Source organism: Vipera berus, assembly GCF_964194415.1.
Source record: "Vipera berus genome assembly, chromosome: 1".
NCBI lineage: Eukaryota > Metazoa > Chordata > Lepidosauria > Squamata > Viperidae > Vipera > Vipera berus.
The window spans coordinates 44,044,277-44,062,508 of record NC_138202.1 but is presented as its reverse complement, the minus strand read 5'-3'; the positions used below and the strand labels follow the sequence as shown (position 1 = coordinate 44,062,508).

At 36.4% G+C, this 18,232-nt stretch overlaps 1 protein-coding gene across 3 annotated transcripts in view; it reads right to left on the bottom strand.

Moving 5' to 3' along the window:
• The window catches only part of FOXN3 (forkhead box N3), a 228,826-nt gene that overhangs the window by 147,996 nt on the left and 62,598 nt on the right, over nt 1-18,232 (bottom strand). For all 3 annotated transcript variants that reach the window (XM_081322211.1, XM_081322212.1, XM_081322213.1), the window contains one exon: nt 15,362-15,918. In XM_081322211.1, the coding sequence (XP_081178337.1) occupies nt 15,362-15,904 (543 nt within the window). In that variant the 5' untranslated portion in view covers nt 15,905-15,918. The remainder of the gene's footprint in view (nt 1-15,361; nt 15,919-18,232) is intronic.

Here is an 18,232-nt window from a genome sequence, read left to right as displayed (position 1 = left end):
GGACATCAAAGTGGAGAAATCTAGCATCTTTCAACTAATAATAATGCATGCAACCTGCTAGAGCTGCATCAAGTCATACACAGTCCTTAGCAAATTTTATCAGAAAATTGTTTCTGTTACTGTTGAACACAGTAGTCATTTTGCATAAACCAGCTCATTCAGTGCATAGACAGCCCCTAACTATGCCACTATTATCTGTAGTTTTATCTCTGTATCATTACCAAGGACAACGCAGATCAGTGTGATGAACCTGAATTATAAAGAAACATTATAGCAATATAGAGTGACCAGTATAGCTTTTCTAATATTACATCTTCTTGTCAGCTTTGGGACATGTCTGCACTACAAAGTACAAATAGTTCTTGACTTACAACCATTCATTTAGTGACCATTCAAAGAACGGCACTGAAAAAAGTGACTTATGACCATTTTTCACACTTATCAACACTGCAGCATCCCCATGGTCAAGTGTTCAAAATTCGGGCATTTGGCAACTGGTCTGTATTTATGACAGTTACACTTTCCCAGGCTCACATGTAACCTTTCTAGCCAGCTTCTGACAAGCAAAATCAATGGGAGAAGCCAGATTCACAGCCACATGATTCATTTAACAACTGCGACGATTTGCTTAACAACTGTGGCAAAAGTCATAAAATGGGGCAAAACTCACTTAACAAGTGCCTTGCTTAGCAATGGATATTTTTGGTTCAATTGTGCTCACAAGTCGAGGTCTACCTGTAATATTACCAATCTTAAAAGTCATGTTGCAGTGAATTTGGAATTATTTATTTGCAATATTTATTCGCTGCCCATTTTGCTACATGGTAACTCTGGGCAACTTACAATATTGAAAGATAAAACTGTATAAATTATAATAATATAGATACAATACTACAGAAATAAATGTAGCTAAAGAGAGAAGGGGGAGGGAATATGTTGAGAGGGGGAGAGGATAGATCTAGTATTAATCAATCTACCACTCTCCAACATGAAGCCTCTCCATTGGTATCACAAGCCAACTGGCAGAAACAGGTCTTTAAGCTCTTGTGGAAGGTCAAGAGCAGGGGTCTTCAAACTTGGCCCTTTTATGACTTGTGGACTTCAACTCCCAGAATTCCTCAGCCAGGCATGCTGGCTGAGGAATTCTGGGAGTTGAAGTCCACAAGTCATAAAAGGGCCAAGTTTGAAGACCCCTGGTCAAGAGGGTTGGAACTGAGCATCATAGCAAGTTCAGCAAGGAAAAAAGCTTCTGCAAAATGCTGGTGTTTGCTTTCCTTCATCTTGCCTCTAATTGCCATTGTTCTGAGATTGCTTTTAAAAAACCTATTTTAAAGACATTTTTTATTCAATTTATATTACAATTTTAATAGATGTTCTCCTTTGCAATGCCACTGACATAGCAACTGTAATCAGATGGGGCTATAGAGTCCACAAAAATACCATTGGGGCCCATCTGGAACTGCACATGTTAAAACTATACTTCAATAAATAAAATCTATGTAGTATAACAAGAAGCAGCCCTTTTTAGAACATTTAAAATTTAATAGTGAGGCAATGGACTTGATTATTTTTTTTAAAAAATACATTAAAACTGTATTAAACTGTACCTTGTCCCTATCAACAAAATAAGAACAGACTTAGTTCTCAAAATGAGCTTATGGAATTGTTTCTATTATATGTCCTTCTTTTCAGATCCTGTGATCGAGGATGCAATATGCAAATTCCCCAACATACTCAATTATAAGCAATTGTCTCTGCTAAAGCAAAAAAATAAACAATTAAGGAGAAAGAACTCAGATTAATCTGAGAGCAAAACAGTTAACAGGTTCGTCAGATTTTGTTAAAAGGTGCTTTTGTCAAAACCTATCCTTGCAAAAAAAAAGCAATCTCAATAATGTTTCCGCTTTAAAAATGTAATGGTTTTAACTATGACAGGGGTGTCAAACTCAATTTCATTGAGGGCCGCATCAGCATTGCGGTTGCCCTCAGGGGGCCGGGTGGGTATGGCCAGGGTGGGCGTGGCCTACTGGGTGGGCGTGGCTAGAGTGCATATGGCCTACTGGGTGGGCATGGCCAGCTCTACATCATTGGCATCAAGGGTGCCTATGGGGGCCTGGGCAGGAGTGGGACAGATCTGAGGGTCTCTGGCAGAAGGAGGGTCTCTGGGCCAGGGCCAAGGCAGTGGGGGCTGTTCCCTCACTGTTTCCAGGATGGTTTCGTGGGCCACATGAAACCACTTTGCGGGCCGGATCCGGCCCCCGGGCATTGTGTTTGACATGTCTGAACTATGAGCTTTAATGTCCCCTTGAGCTAGAATTGCGTAGTATTCAGCAAGGAATTCCCCCACTTCTCAGTAGTTTACACACACCCCAAGATACCAGAGAAGAGTAGAGTAGAGAATGCCATTTGAGAGGCAAAGACTCTTCAAAACTCAGAGAAGCTATAGAGAGAATAGTTGGGAGGAAGATGGACACAATTAGAAATGGCACTGTAAAATATATAACCGGCGGCCTCTGCATTAACAGACTCAGAAAGGCTCCCATCTATAAAGCCATGGGCTGAGAAGAAACATTCTTGGTATGAACTTGGTATGAATTTTATAAAATTCACCATGGCATAAGGTTGGCAGACAAATCCTTCCTATATGAACCTAGCTAGGAAAAAACATTTCAGCTGCTGCAACCAAGATGCTTGCAGACGTCTTACCTGCAACAGCGCTAGTGGTCACAACCATATTATAGCAGACCCCCATAATACATTTGAACTAAACAAGATCTTTTGCCTGCAAGCAGAAGAACTGCCACATCAGTAACTCTGTTGCTAAGGCAACTGCTTACTTTCCATATCAACCGCATGCTCATTGTTACAGAGTCACATATACAAGAAAAATTCCTCTCTATAGCCAAGGACCAGATGGCAATAAAGCTAGGAAAGGCACTAAATGGGTGACATGCTACTGGATTCAAATGATGGAAACCAAGCAAATAAATGGATACGGAATTCTACTAGTAAGAAAAGAAAGAAAAAGGGGGGGGGAACCTCCCATGTCACAGTTACAATGCCATTATTAAGACTTCAGGCTTGTACATACAAGCTGATTTTACTGACAAAGACCTTTGTAATGACGCTAATGTTTTTCAGCAGCCATTCCATCCATGCCCCACTTCTATCTAAAACGACTTCAATATTAATCTTGTTAATATACAGCTGTCAATAGCATACTTCATCACATGAAGAAAACTTTGAAGACATTTTACAATAAAAAATCCAGTGCGTGTAGCATAAATCTAACATTATTTAACAACATTAAGGAGAGTTGCTCAGCCATCCAGAGAAATCCCAGTATTTAACAATCTTTTTTTTATAGTGAGTACGCGATGTTTGCTGGCTCCTAGTCTATTCTATAAAAGAGAAGAAAATATTAGTAGGCAGTATCGTTCTTAGGATCAAATGTGATTTTCCTAGAAGCTCCTTTATAAACAGTGGGATTTAGGAAAGTAAAGGACAAACTATATCACATTTCTTGACTCTTTCACATATCAGGCAAAACCCTCCGTTTGTTTCCTTGTTTATTTTCTATTAGATCTATAGAAATAGCTGTCTCAATTATTATTTGAGGATATTTTATGATTAGAAATTTGTTAAGGATGTGTTTTATTTAATATATGACTCTGAGAGTTGTTTCACACTTACTTTATGGGGCAAAGGCAAGATAGAAATCCCTATAAAAATTAATGATACATTTACATCCTTATTAAATAGAAATAGCTACTGTTTATGTCGAGTGGCACTTATCTATTAGATTCAGATCTAGACTGTATTATACACGCATTTAAAACAGATCACTATAAAATCTGTAAATAAAGAGTAAATATAAATATACGTTGAACCGAAAATAGTCCTTTGAGTACAATCAAAGGTGTATTATATGCAGTGAAGGACTGCTAGCATTCTGGAGTTGTGTTATTCCAATCATTTTCAAAGCATAAAATGAATATATGCTAGTTCAAGAGCTAGAATACTTAATTCCCTCCCAATGGAGATAAAGAATAGAGCACACATCAACCTCAATAAACCAGTAAGGCTTAGAAATTAAGAAATACATATTTCTCCCCACAAGAATGGCAGGACTGTTCTGTTAGCCAAAAACCCCTTCTTAATCTAACATCTCCTGTACTTGGGAGTGCAAGAAAGATCTCACATTGTGATATATTCACTCACAGAAAAAATATATGCTTGCAAGACTCAAGTTACAGAACTAAATCATCCATTCAAATTTTAGGCACACAAAAGTCATTTCTGTAACTTGACATAGCTTTGTAAGAAGTTTGATTTTGTTTTTAGTATTTTATTAGTTTATCATAATATAAAATGTAGAAGTACAAAGAAAAATGAAAATAACGCGAATATAAGGGAGAGAGGATAAAGGGAAAATCATTGACTTCCGATCCTTTTAGTGCAGTAGAATAAGGTAGTAGTAACATAAAACTCCGTTTTTTAATTTTTATATGATAATATAAAAAGCCCTAATAAGCAGGCATATACATAGAATGAAGGCTACTGCTAAGCTTGTAAGCCGCCCTGAGTCTTCGGAGAAGGGCGGGATATAAATGGAATTAAAATAAATAAAAATAAATAAATAAATATATACTAGCCATTTCTATAACAGCAAACTTATCTAATCAGCAAAACCCAAATCAAAGTTTCATTTTTTTCCATCTCAAGGACAAAGTCCAAAAGCAGTTTCCAAATAAAAACAAAATTATTTATGTTCTTTTCTTTAATCAAAGCAGAGAGATGGCTAAATCGACTGCCTTGAAGTTACATTCTTATCAGCAAGATTTGGCAATTCAATGACCAACTAAACATTCTTGAACAAACAGAAAAAATGCTGCCTCCTATTATCTTTTTTGCCATCTGCATTTGTTAACATATCAAGCATTCTTCTCTCACCACCATCAAAGCCGAAGACCTGAGGCTGCAAAAATGACACACATAAGAAAACATCCAATATTTCAATTACATTATCAATTACAATTACATTATCTTCGCATTTTGAGAAAGTGGGAGGGAAAAAAGCTGACATAATTAATTTATAGGAAGAAAAAAAGAAGAACTGGCACCAAATGTTTATGTAGCCCTTTTATACCGTTCCAACCAAACATGTTTCTTCAGGATTCTCAAATTCACTTCCTTAATTTTGATTTTCTTTTCCATAGTGCCTATCATGAAAGTTTAAGAGTTTTCAATATGGGAACAGTAAAATGTTAACCTAATCTAAAAGCATATACAGCTAGTCTTAATTTAATATCCACTTGTTCAGCAACTATCCAAAGTTACAATAGCACTTAACAAAGTTACTTAGGATGGGCCCTCTTAGTTCTGGCTGTCATAGTGTATTCCACAGACAGGAAATAGTGATTTGGACACTTGGTGACCAGATTGCAATTATGTTGAGGCATCCTACAGTCTATGATTGCCATTCGCAACTTTCTCTGCCAGTTTCCAATGAGCAAAAGTCAATGGAGTAGCTGGCTGGACGTTGCAGATGATGATCACATGACTGTGGAATACTGCAAATGCACAGGATTTGCCTAACAATGTGAACTAGGACTTTCAGATCTGTTAAACAAAGTCAATGCATTCATATTATATGCCTAATAAGTGCATCACTTAGCAACAGTGTTCCTGGTCCAATTATAATTGGTAACAAAGAACTACCTATATGGATATATTAAAATGGGACATTTAGCTATGTCATTAGACTAACGAAATAGAAATACTATATATGGAAATATGGTCCACCCCCCTTTCCCAAGCTGATGCCCTCTTAAGATATTGCAAATTTCAACTCCAATAGTTTGCAACCAGGATGAACCATGCTGCTTGGAAATTTTGGGAGCTGTAGTCCTAATACAGCAATGAAACAGAAGAAGCATGATTTTGAACTTAATAACACAAAACTATTCAAAACCTGTGCTAAATATGAAGAATACTGAAGGAGGCACAATATATTTAGGCCAACTGATACTGTAAAATCACTCCCTCATATCCAGTTTACCAAGCTTTTATTCTTAAGGTTAAGAAGTAATTGGGCCAAACACATTTGTTCAAATTATTATATGAATGATAGCACTCACACCTTGGCAGTTTTAAGTTAGGATTCTTCAAGAAAATGCTTAATAGCATCTTAGCTTATTTCTTGTATTTCAGCACCTATTTATTCTATTACTTGTATCTTTGCCATAATTGTTATCCTTCACAGGAACACAGCACCCAACACATTAGGTGCTCAAGGAACTTTTGGGATTCTTATCTTTGATCTCAGATATGTTGTTAAAAACCATCTCACATTTCTGTATCCATATCTACAGTTTACAAGTCAGTGAGTATTCCCCATAGCCTTGTATTTAAGTACTAGACTGGTAGCTACAGGCAACCAGAAATTGCATCCAAGCATACAGCAGGCTAACCAAGCAAGAGGAATATCAGATCCCTTTTCCTCAGGTAGATTGGATGGTCTTCACCATGCTTAGCACAAAAAAAAAACGTTTTTGTTTTTCTTTGTTAAACCTAGGAAGCTGGTCAATTTTTGCAACTTAGTAATATATGTAATGCCATAACAGAGTTTTCATACCTTGAAAAACAGTTATTCCCTGCACTATTTTAAGGAAAATGATTCTACCCGACAGCAAAAAAAACAAGTTAAAGAGGAGGCTGAGCAATTCCACTGGTAATTAAAGAGAACTTGGCCATCAAGAACTGTTACCTAATGGCAGCCTTTCATAATGCTACCTGAATTGTCTCTGTTCCAGCTCACATACTCATATTATGTGGGAAGAGACTGCTGGAGTGCATAAGCCTTTGATCTCATCTGGATGGGCCATACTTATGTTTTAATATTAGGAATTACCGCTTGCGCTTCAATTTTCTTCATTTTGCTATCCACTTCCAATCTTACTTTCAAACTGTGTTTAAGTTTATTTTTGAGGACCAGTACTATTATGGTCTTCCCACTTGCAATGTATGGCAGTGAAAGCTGGACCATAAGAAAGGCCGAGCGCCAAAGAATTGAGGCCTTTGAACTATGGTGCTGGAGAAGACTCCTGTGAGTCCCTTGGACTGCAAGGCGATCAAACCGGTCAGTCCTAGAGGAGATCAACCCTGACTGCTCTTTAGAAGGCCAGATCCTGAAGTTGAAACTCAAATACTTTGGCCACCTAATGAGAAGGAAGGACTCACTGGAGAAGAGCCTAATGCTGGGAAAGATTGAGGGCAAGAGAAGAAGGGGACGACAGAATGAGGTGGCTGGATGGAGTCACTGAAGCAGTAGGCGTGAGCTTAAATGGACTCCAGCAGATGGTAGAGGACAGGAAAGCCTGGAGGAATGTTGTCCATAGGGTCGCGATGGGTCAGACACGACTTCGCAGCTAACAACAACAACAACTATTACGTTACTGCTTTTTTGTAATTTATGTATTTTTTTAAACTGAAGAGTAAAAATGATTTAAATAAATACCACACGTTTTAAAAACGTTTAAATACAAGGGTTCCTTTAAAATCTTATAGCTTAAACCTTTCCAAACCATGCAGTCCAAATAAATAATTCTGAAACTCTCATTACAGTGGAAACTTTAGTCTTCAAAATACAGTTGCAGCTCAGAAAAAAAAGTCTTCCAACAAGTATAGGTTTTAAACTGAAACGTTTTGCATGAGATCTGTTCATATAATAGACCAAGTCATAATACAGTATAAGTTTTCACTTAGCATATTGTGTAACCCTATGGCTTATGACTTAATAGAGTGTAAACCTCTAACCAGTGTTGCTATATTCAACAAATATTTAAAAATTGTGCCCTACTGTGGGAACTCAGCTCCCCAGAGAAGGAAATATTAAAAGGGCAGGAAAATATATTTCCTTAAAGGATCTTGAAGAGGCAGGAAAGCATGCCCAGTTTTCTTAATAGCCCCAGGTCTCCCTTCCCCAAGCAGAAACCAGTTCTGTACAAATGCAGATGTAAATCCAGGAAGGCTGCAGGCCCCCAGCTGGGAGATTAAGAAGACAAAGATCTAAAATCTACATACCCCACCCAAACTCTAAGACAGGGCATAATAGGATTAACCCACCACCATCAGAATACCAGAAAGGCACACTCAGACTCAGGTCAAAAGTTCATGACACAGGAAATAACCTCAAACAGGAACTGGAAGCAGCTCCAAAGAATAGGCTCCAGAGGGTATAAAAACCCACTCCCTACATGTGTTCAGCCCTTCTTTTCTGCCAGCCATCTTCCTGTCTGTTTCTCCTCTTCAATAAACTACAAACTTCTTCCTAAAGCAGTCGCCAGGTTTATTCTCAGCTTGGATGGAACCTTGATGAAGACTTTTCTTCCAACACTACCACTGAATGTATAAATGAATTTATATTTTATAAAATTTATAAAATAACAAAGCATTCCAAACCCCAAGAAGCATTTCTTTTACATATTATTACAAAAGTGAAAATAATGTTCATAACTGGAAAAAAAGCAGTAAGAATCAACATCAGTTTATAAATGCTCACAAATTCCCAGAACTAAAAGGATTTTAAAATGCAAGCTTATATTTATGTTTTAACTCCACTGGAGAGGAGTAAGCAACTCTCCAAGCAACTTTCTTTTCTTTAAAGGTAGCTATCAGAAAGGCATGAGGCTGAAGTAAAAATGCCCTTATCTGGCTTAATTCAGTTGACCAAAGTTATTCATATGCTTATCCATTTACTTTACTTTTGTAACTTTTGCTATTCGCAATTCAATCTATTTTTCCCTTCCAGGTAAGTTTTTTTTTAAAAATTCCATTTATATCCCGCCCTTCTCCGAAGACTCAGGGCGGCTTACAAGCTTAGCAGTAGCCTTCATTCTATGTATATGCCTGCTTATTAGGGCTTTCATACACCCCCCAAGCGGCATTATTACAAAGTCAGCTTAATTGCCCCCAACAATCTGGGTCCTCATTTTACCTACCTCGGAAGGATGGAAGGCTGAGTCAACCTTGAGCCTGGTGGGATGCAAACCTGCACTGATTGCAGGCAGCTGGTGTTACTTAAGGAGGCATTAGCCCACTGCTCCACCAAGGCTCTTATAAGTTCTGTAAGATTTTTTTTCTTGCTGTCTTAAGAATATATCCAGTTTAACAACTCTCATAGCTTGCTCACTTTTAACAATGTTCTGCCTATCCCTGTATAGCAGGGGTGTCAAACTGCCAGCCCATGGGCCAGATGCGTCATGGCGAAACTGCACCCACCCCATTGCCGGCAATGGAAAAAAGTGGTGATACATCGTGACACATCAGGTGACATTGCGAGTTTGACACCCTTGCTGTATAGCTTAAACCTTATGTTTAATATAACATATTGCGCTCAAATATATCAAAAGGGCAAACCAATATTCTTAAAGAGTTCTTTAAAACATTTGGATCAAAATCAGGATTGACAAAGGATAAATAAACGATTTCTAGGAATTTTTCCTTTCTGCTGTAGCTTGCCTCCCACCTCTGTTCTATTGGAAATATCCCTAAACTCATGGGAATAAATCTAACAGGAAAATGGCAAGCATAATTATCCTATTCTCTGAAAATCAAGGTTAATGCAAACCATTTTCTAGAGTTTGCTTTAAAAAAAAGAAACTCCTCAAACCAGCTCTTGCAGCATCCCAAATGTTTTATAGCCCCAAAGCACATACTATACATATACTGATACTCAGGATAATAAGACAATTTATAAAGGGAAGTCTAAAATAAATGATCATTTATTTTCCATTTAATTGTTATGTACCTCAATTTGCTCTCTTTCTGAAACAGAAAATGGTGCCAAGTGCATGACAAAGTTCTAATGAATTTCAACAGAACGTTAAATCACTAAAAAGTTTCAGGTGAACAAAACTGAGTCTGAACTGCCAAAAAAATAAAAACCTTAAGAAAGAAAAGAGAAAAACATTAATTCAAATGCTAAAGAGATTTGGGATGTTATGTACAACTTAGTCCTGGCTAAGTTTTGCTTTTCTATTATTTTGGGAAAGTTTTGAGCTGCATGTTAAAAAAAAAATCTTCAGACATGCTGAAACCAAATTATAAGGTTCTATTTTGGGAATTACATAACTCAAATTCTGAATAAAGATAAACCACTTTTTAAATTACAATTACACTTTGCAACAACAATAAAACAAAGCAGTTAGGGATATAACAACTTTGGATAAAAAGATTTTTAATCATTTTACCGCTTCGAAGATTATAAAAGTTAGGAAGTATATAAAGACGTAAAGGAAAATCCAATGTAAAAATACAGTGGCATCTGTTGCTTTTACAGGATGTAAACTTTACTCATAAGGAAGGCAAAGATTTCATAAAATTGTTATTTATATTTTTATTTTTTCCTCAGTCACCTTATTTCACAGAATAACTAACAGAAAAATATTCAAAGAGCAACACAAATGCATAAGGTTGTATAACACCTTACATCCATCATAACATCATGGAAATTAGAGCTCACAATGGAATTATTCAAGTGGTATAGTCCTTGACTTAAAATTACAACTGAGCCCAAAATTAAAGTTGCTAAGCAAGACATTTGTGAAATGAGTTTTGCCCCATCTTTCTCGAAAGATTTGTTAAGTGAATCACTGCAGTTGTCAAGTTGATAACATGGTTGTTATAGAATTGCTTATCAAAAGGTTGCACAAGATGATCACATAATCCTGGGACACTGCAACCATCATAAATATGAACCAATTGCCATGCATCCAAATCATATAACCATGGAGATGCTGCAATGGTCTTGAGTGTAAAAAAAGGTCATAAGTCATTTTTTCCAGTGCCACTGTAACTTCAAATGTTCACTAAACAAACTGTTGTAATTCAAGGGCTACCGTATGGCATTCCACATTACATATTTTTCAAAATCTATTTACAATATTTCCATTCTGTCTACCATCTGAAGAGTTAAACAAACAGGTTCTGGACAAATAAAGTAAAGCAATGCCTAATCATCTCTTCAAATGGAGTCCATGAACCAAACTTCAATAGTATTTTGATATTTTACAATAAACTGCAGTAAAAACTATCAGATCTATAAACTTACATGTTAAGTACAAGAAATATCCAAAATGCTTTTCTTCCAAGTATAGGAAAGTATTTTTTGAGACTTAATCAAAAAGAGAAATACATTGGCAATGCATCAAGTTTCAAGTTTGATCCCCAAAGTATCAATGCATATGTCACTGAGGCCATACATACTTATTTAATGAATGCTAATTAGCTGAGCTCTGCAATTTGTTCAGTCTTCAAGTTATGAACTGGCATTACTAGCACCTTAGCGCTGTTGTAACTAATAGCATAAAAAAAAGAAAACCTAGATCAGTGCTTTTCAACCCGGGGCACACTTACCATTGGTGGTACTTCAGCACCTGGTAGATGGTGTGTGTACGACGGGTTGAAAAGCACTGTAAAAAACAAGTGTAAAAAAAAGTGTAAAAGTGTAGTGGGGGAATGAGTTAAAGTGGCGGCACCACCGCACAGGCCTGTGGGAGAGTCAGCTGGAGCTGCGGTGTTGCAGGGGCTCTGCTGAGCACCCAAGATTGGCGTGGGGCTCCAGGTGATTGGCATTTCTGGGAGCAGCACGCAACCTGGGGGAGAGGAGTCAGCTGGAGTCACACCAAAGAGAAAAGGAGGAGGAGAGGAGAGGGTATAAAAGAGGTAGTTTGGGCAGGAGAGTGAGAGAGAAAAAAAGCTGATGGGGAAAGAGGACAGAAAAAGAGATGGAGCAGCTTGCAGCCTGGAGGAGAGGAGTCAGCTGGAGTTGCACCGAAGAGAGGAGGAGGAGGAGGAGGAGGGAGAGAGGAGAGGATATAAAAGGAGGAGGTTTGGTGGGAGAGGAGGAGAAAAAAAGACCATGGGGAAAGAGAAGGGGATGGGGAAAGAGGGACAAAGAAGAGGAGAGGCTTCTTTGAGACAAGCAGAGGGAGAGAAGGGGGATAGAACAGTGCAAAGATTAATGTCAGAGAAATAGGCACAAGTTTCCCATTAAAAGTGTGGTGTGGGTATACAGATAGTCTTCAAGCTATGACCACAACTGAGCCCAAAATTTATGTTGCTAGGTGAGAAATTAGTTAAATGAGTTTTGTCCCATTTTATGACTTTTCTTGCCTCATTTGATAAATGAATCGCTGTAGTTGTTAAATTAGTAACACTAATTGCTAAGTGAATCTGGTTTCCCCATTGACTTTGCTTGTCAGAAAGTTGCAAAAGGGGATCACATGACCCTCAAACATTGTGACCATCATAAATATGAATCAGTTGCCAAGCATCTGAATGTACATCACGTGACCCTGGGGAATGCTGCAATGGTCATAAGTTTGAAAAATGGTCATAAGTCACTTTATTCAGTGCTGTTGTAATAGTCACTAAGCGAATTGTTGTAAGTCAAAGACTACCTGTACTTTATCACTTTTTTCTATTTTGGGTCATCAAGTTTTTGACACCTTGTTAAGCAACTGATGGTACTTGAATATTGCCATATCCTAAAAGTGGTACAATCTGTGAAAAGGTTGAAAAATACTGATCTAGATGCCTGGCCTAAAAATGAATACATTCTTTGTGTAAGATAATATTCTCAAGCCAGTACTTTATATTTGAGTTTAACTAGAAATCCTCAAACTCATATCCCATCTAACATAGACAATGCTGCTGAGAAGCATAGAATTTATAGTCCAATCGTCCCCATCCCCTGGAGAAACAGAACTGTTTCATGCCCTAGATAACAGCGTATCTATGTGGAATGTGTTGTAAAGGTAGTCCTTGACATAATAATTTCATCATGACCATTCAAAGTTAGGATGGACTTCAAAAAAAGCTACCTATTGCCTATCTTTGAAGTTATGACCACCACACACACACACACCAGTCACATGATTGCATTTTGGGCGCTTAGCAACCGGCTCATGTTTACAACTGACTGCAGCATCAGACAGTCATGTGACACAATTTGAGACGTTTTGCCACTTTCCAGCAGAAAATGGCAAAAAGCACCCAGTGGATATGCTGGATTCACCTAGTGATGTGATTCACTTAACCACCACTTAACAACAGTGAATTTCTCCATGAACATCATAAAAACAGTCATAAAATTCAGTTCAGTCACATGGTGTCTCAACTTACTATTGTGACCACTTACATCTATAAGGAGCCCTGATTTTGGTTATAAGTCACAGACTACCTATATGCTTTAACATAGAAGATACATTTGTGCAATATATTTTTATACTTGTTAACCTAACCATAGTTTACTCAATTCAGTTTTCAAAAACTTGATAACACATGAATTTATCCTGTTTCTGGATATTAGGCTAAAATACGTTGATTAGTTTCTGGTTCAGTGTACTTCAGTGTAACATGTGAACATATTAAGAGTATGCGTTTTTATTTAGATGTAAAAAAAATCAAAACAGAGCTAGCAACTGCAATGCATCTTTTAAAAGAAATATTGAAAGTGCAAACTAGAAACTTGATTTAAAGGTGTTCTTTATTTTTTCCTAACAATTCATGACTAAATCATCTTGATTTTTAAGTTAATACATCCACTCCACTTATAACTTAATATCACATTTTAAAAACCTTCATCAGTCTCTCAGTAGGAGATTACAAACAGCTGGAAGAGATGTTAACACAACAGAAATAAGAGTATCTGGCTGCTTGATCCCAAAGGAAAGTGGGACATGAGTACAGAAAGGTAATAGCAGAATAGTTGAAAGAAAAACATCTGAAAAAATGTTATGCTTGCATTATTCCTTACTTCTGATATTTACACATACACACAGGCACGACCAAAAGAATCCAACACCAAAGAATGCTCAAAATAATCTGCAACATTTGCTTCAGCCTGTTGAATATCAAATATCTTTTCCTCAAACAGGGGTTACCAAATACCTCAGTAGGTTATTTACATTTACTAGCATTTTGGAGAAAGAAAATGTTGCACAAATATACATATTTTTTAAAATCAAAAACTGCTTTTAATTCAAATGGTATTGATCTTAGTACCATGCACTTTTAAGACTTTTGACTGCTGTGCCTCACAGAAAGTCTAAAATGCATTAGATTTGATAGAGATGAGACATAAATCATAGTAACACCATGTTGCACAGATATCATTCATGTGTTGCTTCTAACACAGCTGTGCAAGATATAATAAACATTCCTGAAATCACTCTTAATCTCAGCTTTCACATTTTACCAACAAGAGTTACCATCTAATAGAAATACTGTTTTGTCTCAGAAGCAGCTCCAAGATTTATATCATAACAGATTCAATAAAAGGCTGGATGATATAATTCAACAACTAACAATGGCAAGAGATCATTCTCCAAACACAGAGAACAAGGTTGGTATAAAGATGGTCCTACATTCAATTCTTGCTTCTTTAATGCAAACAATTAGGCAGCCGTTGCTTAAATCTGCAGATCTGCTGCCTGTGATAAAATACAGACCAGAAAGACTAAGTACATCTTCTGTAAAGATGCAATCCTGAATGGAATATCTGTATATAAGCTATTTATCTCAACTCACAGTGCTTTTCTTTTTTGCAAAACTTAAAGACTTTCACTTCTCCTTAGTTCAAATACTTTATCCGAAGTTACGCAAACAGAAACCAAAAATAAATTTTTTGATACTAGATTTTTTCCCATCTGTGAATTTTACTGAACTTAAAGAGATACAGATCTCACCAGTTCCTTGCATGGAAGCAACCCAAAATAAGCCAAAGTTACAGCAGATGTTTATAAATGAAATATTAATATAAAAATGTTAATATTAATATAAAAATGGTAAAATTGTTTAGTAATAAACAGAAAACTGCAAGATTGCAAATGTCTGTGCATCCAACACTATATGTAAGAAATCAATTTCTTTACATTCAATTAAAATGGAAGAGAAGCAAAAACTGCACAGACGTATATAAAGCCAAGCATAGTATTCAACTCATTCTATGTGATTACAGGCACCTGGTATGTCTCAAAATCATCAGTAAAACAAAATACCCTATATTGGTATTGTAGAGAGAGAGATAAAATGGAATTTAAAAATGCATACTACATATTTATACAAACAATATCTTACAGCTGTCTAGACAAAAAAAAAATCAATGTTTTATAAATGAACCACTTGAGAGTAAATACTATTTCTTAAGTAATACTGGGAGAGAGGAAAGAGGAGACACAGGACTGCTTGATCCATTTTAACTAGAACAAAAAAACAACACAAAAAAGCCCAAACCCAAAGTAGTAATAAAGATTAGAAGACTAAATGGATTTTACAGACATTATTCCAGCCTCACCTGACTTCTGTCTTTGTCCACTTTCTTAAAACATTTATTTAATGACAGATTATGCCTCACAGAATTTTTCCATCCAGTAGGAGCATTTGCAAAATAAGGGAAGTGTTCCAAAATCCAGTTGTATATATCCTTCACAGGAAGCCGTTTGTTTGGAGAGTCCTCAATGGCCATAAATATGAGGCAGCTAAATGAATATGGTGGTTTACAGTTAGGGTTCTGCTTGGCATCATAGGGCATGTCAGCATGAGCAGGAGATGGAGGGGTATCATCATCCAGGTCTTGAACTGGGCTAACACTTCTTAAGACAGAGTCCCCAAAACTTTTCAGCAAGTTCTTACTCTCATGTAACCAGTTCAAATTGGTAAGTTCTTCATCTTCTATAGGACCTTTTTCCAATCGAAGAGTAGGCAAAGAAAAATCTAAGTCTTCCTCATCCTGTAGAGTTTTTGATAGGTCACCATCTGTGTAACACTGGCTCAGTCCACTGGAAATGGTAATTCCTGAGCCCTCTGGCTTCTTACTAGGAGGCATAACTGGACCCATTTAGTCTGAGGCTCCTAATAAAATAAAACCAAATTTTACAAGAAAAAAAGTTAGATAGATAAAAAGAAAATAACATTCAAACATTTTCCTAGTCTGCACTAGGGCTTTTTATGAAGTCTAGTAACTATGCACCCTTCCCACCCACGCATATCCAGACTGATATAAGCAACATTCAGAGAATAAGACAATGATGGAATTTTAATTTTTGCAATAAATATTATTGCATTTTTGAAATACATTAATTTTTCTGCCTATAAACAACAAAAATAGGTTATGCCCTTTTAAACTAAGACTGTCATGCTTTATCCATTCACTTGAAAAATAAACTAAAGCTATCAATTGTACTTTCTCCCAAACAAGCATATTAGTATGGACTCCACTATCACTGGTCATAATAATTGTTACTGTTTGTAATAACCATGCAAAATTGAGAGCTTAAGACCAGTTGCTTCATGTTAATTTCAGCTGTTTCACTTCCAGTGTGAACACAGCCATATTATAATTATAGCCTCTCTAACTTTGGCAAAACACACAAACAGGCAAAACTCCATGTTTACACACACACACACACACAAAAAAAACCAAGCATTCACTTAGCTTCCCAAAGAAACTGCAACAGAATTTGTGGTATGCATTCAGAATTAAGTTTCAGTGATCTAAATACAACTTAGAGAAGCAGAGAAAAAATGCATATACAGAAAAAGAATTCACCCCCACAACAACAAATTTAGCTGAAATTACAGTAAACACTGAATGTGATAAGCATGACTTAGAAAAAAGCATGAACAGTGATGTCATACACTGATCAGTAGATACTGTTGTTGCTATACTGGGCTCAGAGAATAGTATGCAAAAATAGATCAGGCTAACCAAAGCTAGAAAATGTGTACAAACAAATAGCCTAACTATCTGATATTTGTTAGGGAAGTATTTGAGAAAGCATTACAAACTTATTAAACCTGAATTCCATTATCAAGATTAAGCAATCAAAGCCACATCTTAAGTTTTTTACTCTTTATCTGAAACAAGTTGATTAACAATTCAATATTCTATCTATCTTCAATAGTATTCCATATGTTATTGTCATCCTCAAGATACTGACCATCACTCCACATCATGGCTTTGGTCAATCAAGGCTTTTATGACAGAGAAAGTATAGGCTAAGTTGCTCATGTTAGTTGTATTTCTGCCAGATGCAAAATTCCATGCTAACTATAAAGATAATACTGGTTGCTTTGGGCACAGTTTGAACAAGCATACCACAAATAAAATCAAAGTTCAAACACGTTCACACATCACTATAAAACTAGGATCTCTAAATTAAAATAAATGTATTTCTTTACAGAGATAGTCTATATTTGTTTAATAAGCCTTTTTAGCCGTTTGATGGAAATAAATTAAACAGTATGTATCCTAATTAGTACTTGGATAGGAAACCAAGTAGACAACCCAAAGCTGCATGTTGAAAAGGTGAATGTAAAAAAAAATCGCAATAATTTAATAAGATATGAAATATCAAAAATCTATGTAAAAGACTTGATGCTGATGTTTCAAAACAATGAAATAAATTACAATTACATAAGAGGTCAGTAAGGTGAGTTGAAGAAAAAACACAAGAAGAAAAAGAGCAAGATTCTTGGATAAAAGAGTTGAATAAAAATGAAACTGAACAAAAATATAAAAATAGGTGAAAAAGTTAAATGAATCTATTTCATACCACACTGCTACTAATGAGAAAATGTACTGATAACTGTTAAAACAAAGTTCAACCATTAAAAACAAAAATGTGATTAAGATGTTCTTTAAAGTTACATATGGAAACTACATCTCTCTCCATTGGAAGAAGGGGGAGAGGTAGTGGAAGTACCCGGAAACATTGCTCAAGGAGGGTTTTCAATGCTGTTTTTCTTCACAATGCTGTTTCAGTGTCAAGAAATGCTGCCTAGTGAAGACATTCTTAGTACATTGAAACATGGAAGCACTGGGGAAGTAAGGGAGATTACTGCAACGTGTATCCCTAAAACATTAATCTCCCCGCCTTTAGTTGAAAGCAATGTAGCCAAATGCATTCAGTACAGAGAACTTATATCCCATGAGCAAGCTTTTAAATAGGAAAATTATATCATGGCTGACAACATAATTTAATTGCTCTGTTGCTATGACAACATGCTGCTCTCTTTCAGTTTAATTTGCTTACTTGCCAGCATTCTCCCAAAGGACTATATAATACCATCAATTTTCACACAAAAACTAGTGACTTCTAAGAGCTTATGATAAACTAGCAACTCTTTCCAATTCTATAGATTCAGGGTCAACTTCATGGTTTTC